Source organism: Apis laboriosa, unplaced genomic scaffold (genome assembly GCF_014066325.1).
Source record: "Apis laboriosa isolate Shangri-la unplaced genomic scaffold, ASM1406632v1 scaffold68_cov148, whole genome shotgun sequence".
Lineage (NCBI taxonomy): Eukaryota > Metazoa > Arthropoda > Insecta > Hymenoptera > Apidae > Apis > Apis laboriosa.
In genome coordinates, this window is record NW_025224135.1 from 7,033,549 (window position 1) to 7,049,761 (window position 16,213).

The 16,213-nt window shown below is 27.6% G+C and overlaps 2 protein-coding genes across 6 annotated transcripts; both read left to right on the forward strand.

The window, feature by feature from the left end:
• The first annotated feature begins 185 nt into the window (after nucleotides 1-185).
• Nucleotides 186-7,587, forward strand: LOC122718710 (protein mesh). 2 transcript variants are annotated; one of them, XM_043943985.1, is made up of 16 exons: nucleotides 186-608; nucleotides 1,195-1,436; nucleotides 1,545-1,732; nucleotides 1,975-2,290; nucleotides 2,520-2,688; nucleotides 2,766-3,026; nucleotides 3,128-3,318; nucleotides 3,388-3,533; nucleotides 3,610-3,891; nucleotides 3,953-4,422; nucleotides 4,501-4,775; nucleotides 4,854-5,128; nucleotides 5,217-5,371; nucleotides 5,468-5,650; nucleotides 7,202-7,352; nucleotides 7,427-7,587. In XM_043943985.1, exons 1-16 carry the CDS (start codon nucleotides 224-226, stop codon nucleotides 7,515-7,517), a joined length of 3,780 nt encoding a protein of 1,259 aa, XP_043799920.1. In that variant the 5' UTR covers nucleotides 186-223; the 3' UTR covers nucleotides 7,518-7,587. The 2 variants fall into 2 exon arrangements, with proteins under 2 accessions (XP_043799920.1, XP_043799919.1); XM_043943984.1 differs by lacking the exons at nucleotides 7,202-7,352; nucleotides 7,427-7,587 and adding an exon at nucleotides 5,939-6,682.
• A 456-nt stretch (nucleotides 7,588-8,043) lies between these two features.
• LOC122718663 (LARGE xylosyl- and glucuronyltransferase 1-like) lies at nucleotides 8,044-16,211 on the forward strand. 4 transcript variants are annotated; one of them, XR_006347442.1, is made up of 12 exons: nucleotides 8,044-8,671; nucleotides 9,170-9,321; nucleotides 9,381-9,505; nucleotides 10,182-10,365; nucleotides 11,101-11,645; nucleotides 11,727-11,876; nucleotides 12,096-12,398; nucleotides 12,576-12,772; nucleotides 12,846-12,987; nucleotides 13,053-13,183; nucleotides 13,262-13,364; nucleotides 13,592-13,620. XR_006347442.1 is itself a non-coding variant. In XM_043943889.1 (12 exons), the coding sequence occupies exons 2-12, from the start codon at nucleotides 9,243-9,245 to the stop codon at nucleotides 13,719-13,721; spliced, it is 2,079 nt and encodes a 692-aa protein (XP_043799824.1). In that variant the 5' UTR covers nucleotides 8,045-8,671; nucleotides 9,170-9,242; the 3' UTR covers nucleotides 13,722-16,211. The 4 variants fall into 4 exon arrangements, 3 of the variants coding, with proteins under 3 accessions (XP_043799824.1, XP_043799826.1, XP_043799825.1); XM_043943889.1 differs by having other exon boundaries at nucleotides 8,045-8,671; nucleotides 13,272-13,364; nucleotides 13,592-16,211; XM_043943891.1 differs by lacking the exon at nucleotides 9,170-9,321 and having other exon boundaries at nucleotides 8,045-8,671; nucleotides 10,138-10,365; nucleotides 13,272-13,364; nucleotides 13,592-16,211.
• Nucleotides 16,212-16,213: the final 2 nt, after the last annotated feature.

Here is a 16,213-nt window from a genome sequence, read left to right on the forward strand (position 1 = left end):
TCATTTAAAGAGATCGTTTCGCATCCTCTAAAAGTAGGGCAGTAGCCCTTGCTTCATTTTGTTCGTTCAAATTATAACGTTGCCTTATCCATCTGTAGTAAGAAGATAAACGCGTTATCACAATATAACTGATATCAGTACTGTTATCATTACTTGTTACCTGAAATCAAGCTCAGTCTCTTTTAGTAAATTAGACAAATCAGTTCATTTACCTTTATTAAAAATGCGGAATGTGATTTATCTTACTGTTTTTCCAATTCCAAAATCTATCTTTTTTTGGTGCATTCTTTTTCTACTAACCAGTCAGGTATCGGTGCAAATCGAAAATGAAACGTTTGCGAGTGCATTTAAATTAGATGATATTCAATCCAAAGAATTGATTTTCCCGGAATATAATGAAAATAATAAACAAATATCAAATGAAGCGTTCGATAATTTGTCAGAACAAATGGATTTGAATAAAGATAGAATCAACTATAATGAGAAGAGCGAAGAAGAAAAAGGGGAAGTTCCAATTAATGTCGATGACAATTTTAAACAACAAAATATAGTTAATGAAGAAATCATTTCTAGTAAAAGTAATTCGGCTGCAAAATATGTAAGATATGGTAAGTATTTTGATATCAATAGGCGTGACCATTATTAATTCTCTTCTTTCTCTTTTAATTCTCAAAAAATATGAACTAATATAGAAAAAAGAAATTCATTTATTTTAAATTCAATGCGAAGATTTTTTATTAAAAAATTTTTACACTAATTATTATTATTTTTTTTTTTTTTTGATTTCATTTTATGTTAGAATGATAGGTGATTATAGTATTATTATATAGTTTAAATAAAGAATCTTATCTGTTTTATCAGTTACTCACTCAAACGTGAATCGGAGATGAATCATTGGATTTGTATCGCAATGAGCTTTCGTAACACGTTTTCCAATCTTCTACATTCCTGATATCTGAACTAAAATTATTTCATTTGATTCTCATTTACATTCGACTTAATCCATGATTACGTTATCGTACGTGTAAACATATTTAATTTGTTAATTTTGTTTATAAAGAACGATATTAATAGAAAATCCATCAAAATTAGTAGCATTTGAATTTTTTTTAGATTGAGCAATTTAGATATAAATGCATGAAATTATCGTATCTACATTATAGTATCAGAATTAAAATACACTTATCCTTACAGATTCCGATTCAGCGGAAGCAGACAGATATGCACCTCGCTCGGATGATTCAGTTCCAGATTATGTCTTAACAGAGACAAGATTGAAAGAAATCAGATCCAAATTCATGTATTGGTTTTTCGATAAAGGAGGTGACAACGATGAAGGCGATTATCAAAAGGAAATCCAAGCTTCGACACCTCAAACGCATAAAAATTTCAATTTTCAATTACCCTTTTTTGGATTTAGATTCAATTACACTAGAGTACGTTGTTATTTGTTATTCCCTTATCAAATGATTTCTGACTATTATTTATAATCTAATCTGATAATATTTTAAAAGATTGTTTGTTACGTTTGTTATACATTTCAGGTATCAATGAATGGTTTCTTAGAATTTAGTGATCCTCCGGTACATTACACGTATCCTCTTGTTTTCCCGGTTAAAGACTGGCCAAAGAAGAACGATCCCAGTTTCATAGGAATATTTTTCAGTAAATGTCGCATAGGAGAAATACGGCAAACAGATATAGATCAAAGAAAACCAGGTGTATACTTTAGGTCGGTTGATATAATTAAAAATATTTCAATAATTAAATAAATATAATTTTTTGAAAAATAATTAAATTTATCGCTAAATACATGATTAGAGTTCGATTTTTCGAAGAAATCGAATGATTAACTTTGATAAAGATAATAAAGTTTAATTAATTAATCTTGATAATTCAAATGTTTTAAATGATGTTTTATAATCTATCATGAAATTTTTATAGATTGAAATTTTATAAAATTAATTTTTATAGAATGGAACGAGATTTACAAACGAGAAGAGATCAATTTGGAGTCGAAATGCGCGAACGTCTTAAGTGGGATATTCGCGAGGGTATTATTGGTACCGACGCTTTCGAGCCTAAACACGCAGTTATAGTAACGTGGAAGAATATGTCTTTCACCGGTGGTATCGATAATTCCTTGTACATCACTAACACTTTTCAAATGGTCCTAGCTACTGATGAAGTGAACACCTATGTGATATTTAATTATCTGGATATTCAGTGGACCAGTCACACAGAAGCTGGTGGTGATACTACGCGTGGTGAAGGTGGAGTTCCAGCATTCGTAAGTTTGATATTGATATTATATTACTACATTCAATAATGTAATATATTCAGAATTTTTCTTACTATATCATTTAAATTTATTCCTTTAATTTATTCCTTTTTTATTTTGAATTGAAATAATTTAATAAATTATGATAAATATCGCTTGTATTTGTAATTTTAATTTTCTTTAAAAAAAATGGTGTAAATTAATTCATATTTAGAAATTAATTGTTTTTTTTTTTTAGGTTGGTTTTAACGCTGGGAATGGTACACAAAGTTACGAATACACGCCTTACTCTCAAAGATCATCCATCCGTGATTTGACCGGAAGAGGATGGGCAAATAAATTTCCAGGACGACATATGTTTAGAATAGACGAAATAATACTGCCTGCAGTTTGCAATAAGGATATTGGTAAAATTGAATACATTGTAGATAATTATTAATAATATATTGTCATTAAGTAAGTATAAAATAATAATGTTTTATAGCTGGATCAAATTTGCCTCTTGTATTTGCGCCCGAAAGTGGAAACATGTTGGGCGGTACAATTGTAAATATTACTGGTCCATGTTTCAACGAGACTGAAAAAATTCGATGCATGTTCGAAAACGAATGGGTGATAGGTACTGTGATCGATAAAAACCGAGCGATTTGCGTTCAACCGTTTGTGAAAGCGCAAGGATACATTAGATTCGCAATCAGTGTTGGTGACAGTAAAAGTTACGATTGGAAAGGAAAATATTTCATTGGTAACATATAAATTTTAATTTTAATTCAAATCTCTTATTATCAATTATTTATTATCAATTATTATTAATAAGTAAATATTTATTGTATTCGATTTTATTAGAGACCCCAGCTACAGCGGCAGAGAAGATCTTTGTATCGAATTCCGTTCATCAAGCAACTCCTGCAGAAATAAAAATTACTTGGGTTCCGTATAATTTAACCAGTAATTTGAACGCAGGAGTACAGATATCTTTATGGGGATACCGTGAAACAAAAACTACTCCTGAATTCGAATATATCACTACTTTGGAGGTAGATACAATATATAGAATATTATTTCATAATCAATTCGAAAAAAAAATTTTAATTAAAAAATTGTAGAGAGCATATACAAATTTGGGATACTACATTATTAGACCAGCTACATACCGTGATGAAAATAATCCTTATCAACAAGACTTAACTTTCGGATTTCTTCAGCTTAATTTAACAGATCCACAGCAACATACTGGTTTTGACATCACATCGTATGTATATCATATATAAAAATAATTATATATATTATAAAAATTATACGGATAATAATACCAAAAATTTGTATAGTAATCTATGGAGTAGACCAATTCCATTGGCTTGGTATTTTGCTCCTCAATGGGAAAGAATGTATGGATCGAAATGGTCTCAACGACTTTGCGACAAATGGATCATGAATGACAGATATTTGAAGAATTTCGCAGCGGAAGTATCTCTGTGTCCGTGTACCTTGAAGCATGCGTTAACTGATAAAGGTCGTTTTCTTCCGGATTATGATTGTGATAAGGATGCAAATTTGGATTGCATGTACAATTTGCATGCGCATCATTGTGTGAGAACAGGTGCACCAAAGTAAGTAATATTTTTATAAGTAAATAAATTTATAATTATAAGAGGCATTTATATATTTTAGTATGGATGGTTCCGAGCAACAATGCTGTTACGATAAAAATGGTTATCTGATGTTGACATACGATCAACAATGGGGTTCGAGGCCACATAGATCACACAATTTGGGCTATTATCCATGGGACGAGGCAAATAAGGTTCCAAGTTTGTCGCATTGGTATCACGACGTAATACCATTTTATATGTGTTGTATGTGGCAAGAGGAACATGCAGTTGGTTGTGAAACGTTCAGATTTGAAAGACGACCAAGTCAAGATTGCATTGCATATCAATCTCCAGCTATTGCAACGGTATTTGGTGATCCCCATATCGCAACATTCGATGGTTTGGAATACACATTTAATGGAAAGGGAGAATTCGTTTTAGTGCGTGTAAATGACTTGAAGGATAAGCTCGATATCCAAGGAAGATTTGAACAACTACCAAATAACTTGTACGGTGAAGTTAAAGCTACTCAATTAACATCTATAGCAGGTAATAAAATAATAAAAACTTAAGAATTTCTATTAAAATTCTATAATTTTAAAAATATCTTTATTTTTCTTAATATAGCAAGAGGAAACAATTCTGCAACCATAGAAGTTCGATTAAGACCTAAACACGCGCAATGGAGATATCGTCTCAACGTTTTTGCGAATAAACAACCAGTATATTTCGATAGACCAGCTATAAAATTCCAACACTTTACTGGCGTAGTCGTTTACACGCCTACGTACATTTTGAATCAAAGTCAAGTGATCATTATGTTTGATACTGGTGCCGGCGTGGAAGTGATCGAAAACGAAGGATACATGTCAGCCAGAATTTATTTACCCTGGACATATTTGGTACGATTAAAAAAAAAAAAACATGAATTTATAATTCAATAATATATTGTACTTATAAATTTGTTTTTATCACTTTAGAATAAAACCAAAGGATTGTTTGGCAAATGGAACTTTGACATCGCAGATGATTTGATAACTCCAGATGGCCAACAAGTAGCAACATCCAATTTGAACCACTTTGAGACTGTGCACAAAGATTTTGCAATTCACTGGATATTAGAAGACAAGGAAGACGATGCTAGAGGAGCTGCCTTATTCAAGAGAGAATTTGGTAGAACTGCAAGTTATTATTTTAATAAAACCTTTGATCCTGAATGGCGAAGATCGCCAGAAGAAATATTGTCTTCTAACAGGTTTTGTTTAATATTATTTAATATCTTTTCTAATGATTAAATTTTGAATTAGTTATAAAAATAAAAAAATTATTTTATTTTTTCGCAGATCGTATGATATACAACGAGCTGCTGATCTTTGTGGAGATTCATATCAGTGTCGATATGATTATGCTATGTCGCTTAATCGTGACATGGCTCACTTTACAAAAAATTATTATAATACATATACTGAAATAAGAGAAATTAATATGAAAGAAACAGGTAAGTTATAAATATTTTTTAAGTAACTTTAACTAATGAATAACTATTTTTCTCATTTGTACATTTTATTCTTTATTTTATTCTTCCTTATTTCAGTTGTTTCATGTGGTATATTAGAAACACCACGTTTTGGACGAAAAAGTAATTTCTTTTTCGTACCAGGTACAAAGGTAACTTTTGAATGCAATCAAGATTTCATATTAGTTGGTGATCAACGTCGTGTTTGTACTCCAGAAGGTTATTGGAATATTCCAGAATATGGATATACAGAGTGTTTACGTGAGTACTTGAATTAACTTTACATTTAAATGATATTAAAATAATATCTATATTTAATATCGATGCTTATAATACATGCCTCGCTAATACAACAAAGTATCACAGATTATAAGAATTCATTATTTCCAATCCATTACTTATTTTTTTTTATTTTTTGCTTTTATTTTTATCTTTTAAAAAATCGTATCAATCATCGCATTTTGTACATTGAAAACGATAGTTCATTATCAAAACAGTAGACAAAATTATGAAAAAAGAAAAATAAAAATTTTGCTATTACATAAATAGGTCAAGTCGAGTATAGTCAACGTACAGCATGGACAACAATGGGCATTATTTGCGCCGTTTTAATCCCTGTAACAGCATGTGTCGCTGGTGCTTTTCTTTATATACGAAAGAATCAAAAGCAAGAAAGTTCCGTGAAATCGTGGCGTTATTCTGAACGCGGGTCTGGTATTGACAATGATTCAACATTGTCGAAACAGGCTACGCCGTTAAAAATATACGATAGACCAATTTCACCTATTAGCGATACTAGTAACAGTCCTCCAAGTGGGGTTAAAAAACCTCTTTCTTATGACAAAGTATATCGTACTAACGAGCCTTTGCCAAACAAACCGGATGTTGATTTCGAGGACAAAGATTGGGATCTAAAAGAACCTAGTTCTCCGACAGATTTGGAAAAAAGTTTAATAGAATCTAAAAAGGCTGGAAGTCCTAGTAAAGAAAGTGACGTGTAAAATAATTGACAAAATATTACGAGGCATTAATAGCGTCAGAAAATATTTCATGTATACATTTTTACTTAAATAATTTTCATATAACATACTTAACATTTCAAAAATCATTACATTAAACTTTTTGAAAACATTCTCTTCGTATAAGAAAATATTTATAGATTTTTGTAATTATAATTGCGATTATGTATTTAACATAATCGCACGCAATCAAATCATTTGCACAAAAATTAAATTCATTCAAAATATATTAATTAAATTTTATCATCAAATATTAATAAAAAAATTTAAATAGTATATATTTTTTATTTTTGCTGTGGAATAGAAATATTCATTTATAAAACAATACAATACACATTATAATATCACAAATAACCTTTATACTTTTATAAAATGTAATACAAATAATATATTAAAATGCAACATCTTTTTGAAATTTAAATAATGAAGTTTATTATAATATTATTGTATAAAATATTTACTAATTAATGTAAAATCATGCAATGTAATAAACTTTTCTATACCTTTCAATATTTGGGAAATTTCTATTCCACATGCATTTACTACATAAATTTCATAAAATATTTGAATAATTAATTAATCTTTAGTGGAATGGAAATTTCCACCAAAAATATTATTTTTTCTTTTTTTTTATTACTCTTGTCCTTTTTTTTCTATCCTTCCTTTTTTATATTTACATTTGTTTATTAATTTTACATTAATTATTAATTTTTTCATTATTTAGTAATCAAAATAATTTTTTTTAATTTTTTTTTATTTATATTAATGATATAAATTATATTAAAAATCACAGGTCAAGAGGAATATGATTCACGTCAAGCAGGTATTACAACTGGTATAGTGCTTGCTTGCCTAATTCCAGTTTTACTTCTAATTGTTTTTGTGGCATTCAGAGTTTTAAAAAGACAAAGAGAACAAAGAGAACAAGAAGAAGCATTAAATAGGTATTGCAATTAATATTAAAAAATTATAAATAAAAATTTAGTCTAATATTAATTTCTAAAATTTTTTTCTATAGATCAAAAAATGCAGAACTTTTAAGATTATCAAAACTTAAAGAAGAAGAAGAAGAATCTACTTCATTTCCTAAAGCAACAGAAATAAATTAAATAATTTACATATTTTTTAAAAAAAATTTTTTATGACTTATTTCATATCATTAAATATATTCTTTTCATTTATTCATTTTAGGATATCATATTTATTTTAGGAAATTATTTTTAGCATTTAATAATTTTAACATGACTAATTTTTAATTAAATATACATTTAGTTAATAATTAAACATACAAGCTAAAGCATTTATTTGTTAATATAAATAAATTGTATTCTATCTATATCATAAAAATATATTTTATGATATAAATTTTACATGCAAGACAAAATATATTTATTATAGTATTTTTATATTAATAATATATTTAATTCAATATATATAATATATTCAATATATAAAAAATTCGATATGTACTTACAATTTTATACAATTCATGAAATGTGAAAATAGATTATAAAATACAGTTTTATACAATCCCATAGAAAATTAATGTTTAAATTTTATATATACATATATAATTATCTAGTTGTGATTATACTTAACAGATATATATGTACATATAAGAATTTTAATACAATGTTCAATACGATAATTTTATCATAGATATAATTGAAGATTATATCATATAGAGCTAAATAAATTCATATTATTGAAAAATATTATTGTGTACGTAGTACAAAAATTGTGCACATACTTACAATTTAACCACGAATATTTGTTGAACGTAGCGAAGTTTTATTGGATACCATTTAGTTTTAAATATGTAATATTATAATATATTCGATTAACTTCATGTTGTAGAAGAAACTGTAGCCCTCTACTAACAGAGATAAGTAACTACATAATAAATTACCGACTGTTCAACATCTCATACTGTATTGTGCGGATCGAGTAGTAATTCTATCATTGCGTTATCCAGTGATTAAACTATTTATGTTAGATTTCCTGCTTCAAGTGTTTAGAATGCATACTGTTCCGTCATTGTTCCTAAGTATGTAACTATAATTACGTGAATTTGCTTTGGTTTACAGTAAACATTCCAAGATATAACAGTGATTCGTTGAAGCGCAAACAAGTGCCAGTATTTGAGGAAATTCGTGTGTACAAATTCACATATAAAATTGATCATATTCGAACTCGGTTTTCAAAGTAGTTTGAGCATGGATTTAAGTGTGTGACAATCGAAGAAAAAATTGCAACATTAGAGGTATGTATTTTTAGACATTCAGATATCATACAATAATTCAGTTATATGTTCAATTATATTATTTGTATTTTATTTAGTATTGTTATTTTCAATAAGCCGATTCTACTGTATCAAATCATATTAACCTATTCCTTTTGTTTTTGTTCCATATGTCATACGCGCATGTCAAGTAATTTGATTTAAATAAAATTTTTAAACTTAATTTACGTTACGTATAAAGATTATAATAACAAAGCGATAATGTCAACTAACAATTAAAAAATATTTTTATTTTATTATATATATATATATATATATATAAATTTTATCCATGTAGTTTTTATGTGGAAAATAATAAAAATATAAAATGATCACAAAAAAGCATAATATAATTACAATTTGTTTTTTACATGAATCATAAAGAATATATGCATATTTTAATTTTCAATTATTCTAAAATTATTCAAAATTTAAAGATATTCGTTAATCGCTACATTAATTTTACATTTTTATTTATAGATATTGGAATTAGCTCGATAAATCTCATTTATTAATCATTCAACGAATCAGAAAATATGTCTGTCATATTGCAATGGCTCGATCATGGGTAGGATGTTTGTTCGGTGTTTTAATACCATCCGCAGTTTTTTACCTGTATTTATTATTAAACGGTAATACTCACTTTTTATTATATTATTTCCTGATATTGATATATCATATATTATTATAGTTCCTTCTGGCGAAATCAGTTCCTTCAAAATTAATGGTAAATTGGGCTCATCCGTGGATATAGAAAAAGCAAGTCCACATATAGCTACTTTCGAAAAGTTGCGCTTAGAAAATAATCACAATGAGGTAAAAATTTATAATTGATTTCTTGATTGAAAATAAAAAAAAAAGTTTCTATAAATAGAAGATGTCCTGTTATTCGTAGTATAACAAACTTATTTTTTTCATGAGAATTATATAACGTAATAAAATTACTAAATGCGATTCTTAATTGTATGCCATCATCAGCTTTGTCACTTTATAATTAATTTTATTATAATAATTAATGAGATTAACTAATTTAGTTACATAAGAAATAATAGATATAAAATTTGAATTAAAAATTTTATTCATAAATTATCTATTTTCATTTTTAAAAATGAAAAAATTTAATTTTCTAATTGTGTTTTAAATTAAATATTTTTTTCTCTTATATTTTAGAGAAAAATATTTATTCAGCTTTCTATTTTAATTAAAATTAAAGAAATTATTTGTGATGCTTCTAATTAAAATTTTATGTTTAATAAACACGGAAATGTTTTACTTCTAATATAAATATTTATTCAATAGTAAAATTATAATTGTTATATTATATTGCAATTCATATTTACTTTAAAATACATTAAAGACTAATATTCCTTTATATATTTTAAAATATTAACATGCAATTAAGAATCATTTATATAATTTTCATTTAAAAATAAAATAAATTTTGACAGAACTAAAAACATAGAAACGTTGAAGGTTAGCGATTTATTTTAAGGTAAAATGCGAGACTGTGCATATTGCGATGGTGTGCGCCGGATACAATTCAACATTCGCTCTGGTGACAGTAGTAAAATCCGTTTTATTCTACCGCACTAAACCTTTGCACTTTCACTTGCTCGTTGATGAAATTGCAAAGAGGACTTTGACAACTGTGTTTCAAACATGGGATTTACCACATGGTTTGTAAAAATTAACCGTGGTAACATTTTCATCCGATGCTTGAATAAAATTTTAAAATTACGTACGATGTTTTATGTTACTAAAATAAATTATTAAAATAAATTATATTTAGTTACAAAAAATAAAATTTTTTAAAGAAGATTTTAAGAAAAAAAATTAAGTACTTAATTTAAGATATTATATTTTACTTCTTTATATATAGCAATAGTGTAAATTATAATTACAAAAAATGACATTGATTTATAATAATAGAATATTTTTAATATCTTCATTCTTGTCGATTTTCTATCTTCAACTAATTTTCGCTTTCATTTTGTACATTTACTTTTTTTAGAAGAATACTTCCAATATACATAATTTAATAATTAACTAGGTCACATATTTATTAAAGCCTCAATACGGTTATAAAATGAAACCCTATCCGATTTTTTTTATTGTCCTTAATTTAAAACATTGAATTGAATTTTCTTTCCTCTTACAAACTAACGTTATACATATAAACCTATTAAAAATGAAAATCGTGTGAAAAATGTTAAACAATCGTTGACTTAATTATAATGATTATTGTGATTGTCGTTTAGATGTGAAACAAATTTGAACGAAACGTTAATTTAAAATTATTTAAGGAACGGATGGCATGTATACAATTTATTATTATTATTATTATTATTATTATTATTATTTGTATATTTATTATCAACGATTGTATTAAAATATTCCTTCGATCGTTTCAGTGAATTTAACATATTACAAAGCAGAGAAATGGGTACCAAAAGTATCTTGGATACCGAACAAACATTACTCCGGTGTTTACGGTCTTTTGAAATTAATTCTGCCGGATGCGATGCGGGAGGATAAAGTGCTTGTATTCGACACGGATGTAACTGTGCTGAACGATGTTAGTTTACTTTGGCATATATTCGAGAAGTTCTCGAGCGATCAAGCACTAGGGTTGACAGAAAATCAGAGTCATTGGTACATAAAGGCATTGTCTTACGGTCAACGACCATGGCCGGCACTAGGACGAGGCTTTAACACTGGCGTGATGCTAATGCACTTGCAACAACTTCGTAAGAGAAAATTTACGAGCCTGTGGGAAGCTGTTACGAAGCGTGTGCTGGCCCATATACCGGAAACTAGTTTAGCTGATCAGGATATAATAAATGCCGTTATCAAAGAACGTCCTTTTATCGTATATAAAATAAAATGCACGTGGAATATTCAATTAAGCGATCATACAATTAGTGATATATGTTATCGTGACACTAGTCAAATAAGCGTAAGATTTTGTTTTAATAATATATTTTCATTTTTCAATTTTTAATGAATTTTTTTTATTTTATTTTGCGATTTTTTGTAGATTATTCATTGGAATTCTCCTCGCAAACAAGATGTATATAATAAGCATATTAACGAATTTCGTAAGTTACATAGAGTTTTCCTCGAGATGGATGGAAATTTATTACGTAGACGCTTATTTGGTTGTGATAAACACGAAACTGTGTCTCAAGTAAGTTTCTTTTTTTTATTGAAAGATTCACATTGTTTCTATATTACTTATTAATTATTAGACTGATTATTAGATGATAAGAAGATTAAAATAAGATTGGAAATTATTTTCATGCTAAATTTTCTAATTTGTTTTTTGTTTAAAGAAAAAAATATTATGTTCAGTATATTTATTATAGATTCGATAATTTATAAATCAATTAAGATTTTAAATTTTTAGTATAATGAGTCAAGTCCTTGTCGAGATTTCACAAAAGGTGCTACCATGTTGTATCGTACTCATCCTTTCCTTCTTGAGTATGAATACAATGTATATACTCCAGCGGATGTTGCTCTAATAACTCAGTGTAGCGTAGAGAGAATACCGTTACTAGAAGACCTATCGAAACATTGGCCCGGTACCATAAGCGTTGCACTGTATCTCACCGATGCTGAAGTACAGAATTTCCTAGAGTTCGTACGCGGTTCCATCGAGTTGAGAAACAGGAAGAACATCGCATACCACGTCGTTTACAAGGATGGGGTATGTCTAACCAGGATATTCTATGTCTTGTACACATATTGCAAAGTTTATTCGTTAATTATGTATAATTAAATCGAGATATATGATTTCATAACTTTTAAACTAAAAGAAAAAATAAAGAGGACATATTTAATGTATATGTATAAATATTTAATTATATAAAATTCTTTTCATTAGGAACTTTATCCAATTAATTATTTACGAAATATTGCGATGTCATATATATCAACCCCATACATCTTTCAATTGGATGTCGATTTTCTGCCTCAATATAGATTACACGAAAATCTTATGAATTATATTGTTAAATTGAATATTAGTGAATCGGACAAGGTAGCTTTGATCGTTCCAGCCTTTGAAACAGAGCGTTATAGGTATTTTTAAATTTTTTTATTATAAAATCGAAACAAAGAATCGCATAATACATATTACACATACATTTTTTAGATTTACTTTTCCTGCTGACAAGGATGAACTCTTGAAATTTTTAAAGCGCGGTGTTCTATATACTTTTCGTTATCACGTTTGGACCCAGGGTCATGCTGCTACTAATTATACTTATTGGCGTAATACAATGGAGCCATACGAAGTACGTACATTAAAGAGTTTCATCGTTTTATTTGAATGTAAATTATTAAATTATTGTCATCATAGGTTTCTTGGGAACCAGATTTTGAACCGTATATCGTGGTCTCAAGATTAGCGCCCCGTTACGACACCAGATTCATCGGTTTTGGATGGAACAAGGTGTCTTATTTGACGCATTTGACAGTATTGAATTATAAGTAAGAGGCGTTTTATAAATATCTTTTCTAAATGATTTTAAAACATCGAGCATTATAGCACGATGCCATAAATTGAAGATTTATATAGGTACATTGTCTTACCGGATACATTCATTATTCATCGGCCTCACGCCCCTAGTCTCGACATCGGCAAGTTCAGAACTGACTCTATTTATAGAAGGTAATGCTAATAATATTAAATGCTATATATAATATTTAAAATAATTAAAAGATCAAAATCCTTAAATATATAATTATAAAAAGAAGAGTCTGTAAGTTAAAAATGAAAATATTTCATATTAATTAATATTATTTAACATTCTATTCTATTTAATTTAAATGGTGTATAATACTTAACAAATAAACAAACTATATTATAATTTATTTTTCATTGTAATTATATTTCAGCTGTTTAAAAAAATTGAAGGATGAATTCGTTGAAGAATTAATGTCGAAATATGGTGAGAATGCATTATTGAAGTTAAAGAAAATGACCAAAGATGAAAGAATATTAAAGTCTGTTGAAACCAAAAAGTAATTAATTATATTTGTAATGATAAGAACGACTGCGAAAATGCTAATATTATTGCTATTTTCTCAATAAAAATGTATTTAAAAAAATACATATATATTTTCCTCTATTTTTCTAAATTATTAATTGAAAATAGACAATAATGGGGTTGGGAAATATTTATTAAAATTTAACCATCGTGGAGTGTACAGAGTGGTGCTTTCAGTACATTCTCTTAATGTTACAGTCACGCTAAATATTTCATTTATAAAATATGTATAATATTTACAATGATAGTACATTGACAATGGCGTATAAATTATAATCGGCCAAAAATGTTGTACATAATAAAACTAAATTACGTTAGAAAGCAAATAGTACAATTTTTCTGATAAAACTTGCTAAAAATAATCACGATCACAATAATAATAACAACAATAGCGATATAAATCCGATAGATCGATTAGGAATATTAAATATTAACGATATTAATTATTACTTAATAATAATATCTAATAATAATAGCTGTGATAATAATAATAATAACACTAATATTAATAAAAAAGACAATATAATAATAAAATAAAAAAAAAAAAGACATGATCATCGTCCGCAAAGATTTTTTACCTCGATTATCCATTCTTAACATTCCTATGTCATCTAGAATCTAAAGTAAAAGAAAAAATCTTGATCGCTCTACGTTTTCCCTAGAAAGTTTTTCTTACACCTATATCGTGACACGTAAACATAGTTCCTTTACATTTATAATAATCCTATTTACGATAAAAACACTTTAAAGCGTTCTTATCCTGTACAACTTAGAGCTGTACGAGATACGAAAATATGTTAATGAAACATCATTTATTCATAACTCGGCCCCATGAAAGTCCGCGTACAAACTCGTCAAATATCTGAGAAATCTGGACGCGGCTGGATCCATAGAAAACGGCGCCCTAACAACTCTTCGTCAGGAACATGCTTTACATTCTGCACGGTATTATCGTTACAGTATACATGTGGAAAATCTTTCTATAATATATATTTTTTTTTAAACAAGTGGCGATGGAATGAGTTAGGCAGTTTCAACGATGATTTAGGACACGACTTCAGCGATCAATCGAGAAAGCACAATTATTATTATTATTATTATATTTTTTTTTTTTTTTCATTTAGAACTATTCGCAATATAATTCTTTGAAAATCATTTGATTACTCAAGATTATTTACGAGTAAATATCTATTATATTATTTATACTATTTCGTATCTCTTTGTTCCACTTTTAAAGGACATAAAGTTCTAATCTATGTTTTATACTTTATGTCACAAATATTTTTGAAAACTCTGGAAAATAATCTTGAGTAATCAATTGATCTTAAACTTGTACCAGCATTGTCCGCAAATAGGAAAAACCTATTGTATCTTTGTCTCTTTTGTTAAGCTCCTTCATATTTTTCACCAATATACATATACTTTTTCATACAGAATGGCATTATCTATGTTCCCACAGTCAAAAGAAATATTCTTAAGGAAAAAAACTTTCTAAATTTTTATATAGTTTAATATCAACAATGCTGGTTTACACCAAAATCTTCTAATGTAACATCTTTCTGATGAAATCTTCCCCTAGAAGCGTTTACACGAAACGTGGATCATTTATAATCGTAGTATACTTTTGCGATTTGATATCTTCAAAGTTCAATTATATTAAAGAAATTATTTTGGAACGAACATCGCGTAGATCATTTCGAGTTCTTCACTTCGTCATTATGAATCTTTTGTTGTTACGAACGCAATTCCTTATCGAGAAATCTATAGAACTAAAGCTAAATGAAATTATACAATTTTCTCAATTTCAAAAGTGTCAGTCTTCGAAAAATGGTTACGATAGATCGATGAGTAAATAAATGCAATATATAATTTCACGCGATTTACAGTAATACAAAACGAACGATATTTAAACATATGATACGCATATGTAAATCTAGATGATTCGTACGATAATATAATCGTTAATAGATCGTTACCATACGGTAATTTGTGTGCTCGAAAATTAGATTTAAAAGCTCACATTTATCGTTTATTATATTTTTCATGGTCTTTAATTTCAGGAGAAAATTAATATTTTTATTGTACTCGTATAATTTCTGCTAATTTTTATATACTCAACCATATCAGATCAGCGTTTTACATCTCATTTCCGAGAATTAATTAATTGTTATGAACTTTTTCGCTTTAATGAAGTATTTCATTACGTTTGAAAGAATCGTTTAAGAATACGTTTAAAAAATACATTTCAAAACAGAAATAGCATAATTAGGAAGATTATTATCGTCCTTTTTTGGAATGAATTCAACATGTTTCATTTGTCTTGCGAATGCTTCTCGAATGAATACATTATTTCTGGAATAAATCTAGCGAGATATTTAAATTTTCCTCACAATTAACTAAATTTATTTGTACTGTCGAATTTGTTATTTAAATGTGCCATAATATAATAATCTATCGATCTTTAAAAAAA

Coding starts and splice junctions, on each gene's coding strand:
- LOC122718710 (XM_043943984.1), top strand. CDS start 224: ATGCGGAATGTGATTTATCTTACTGTTTTTCCAATTCCAAAATCTATC. Junction 1,733..1,974: donor AAACCAGGTGTATACTTTAG/GTCGGTTGATAT, acceptor TAATTTTTATAG/AATGGAACGAGATTTACAAA. Junction 5,129..5,216: donor GAAATATTGTCTTCTAACAG/GTTTTGTTTAAT, acceptor ATTTTTTCGCAG/ATCGTATGATATACAACGAG.
- LOC122718663 (XM_043943889.1), top strand. CDS start 9,243: ATGGCTCGATCATGGGTAGGATGTTTGTTCGGTGTTTTAATACCATCC. Junction 10,366..11,100: donor AACATGGGATTTACCACATG/GTTTGTAAAAAT, acceptor CGATCGTTTCAG/TGAATTTAACATATTACAAA. Junction 13,184..13,271: donor TTGACAGTATTGAATTATAA/GTAAGAGGCGTT, acceptor AGATTTATATAG/GTACATTGTCTTACCGGATA.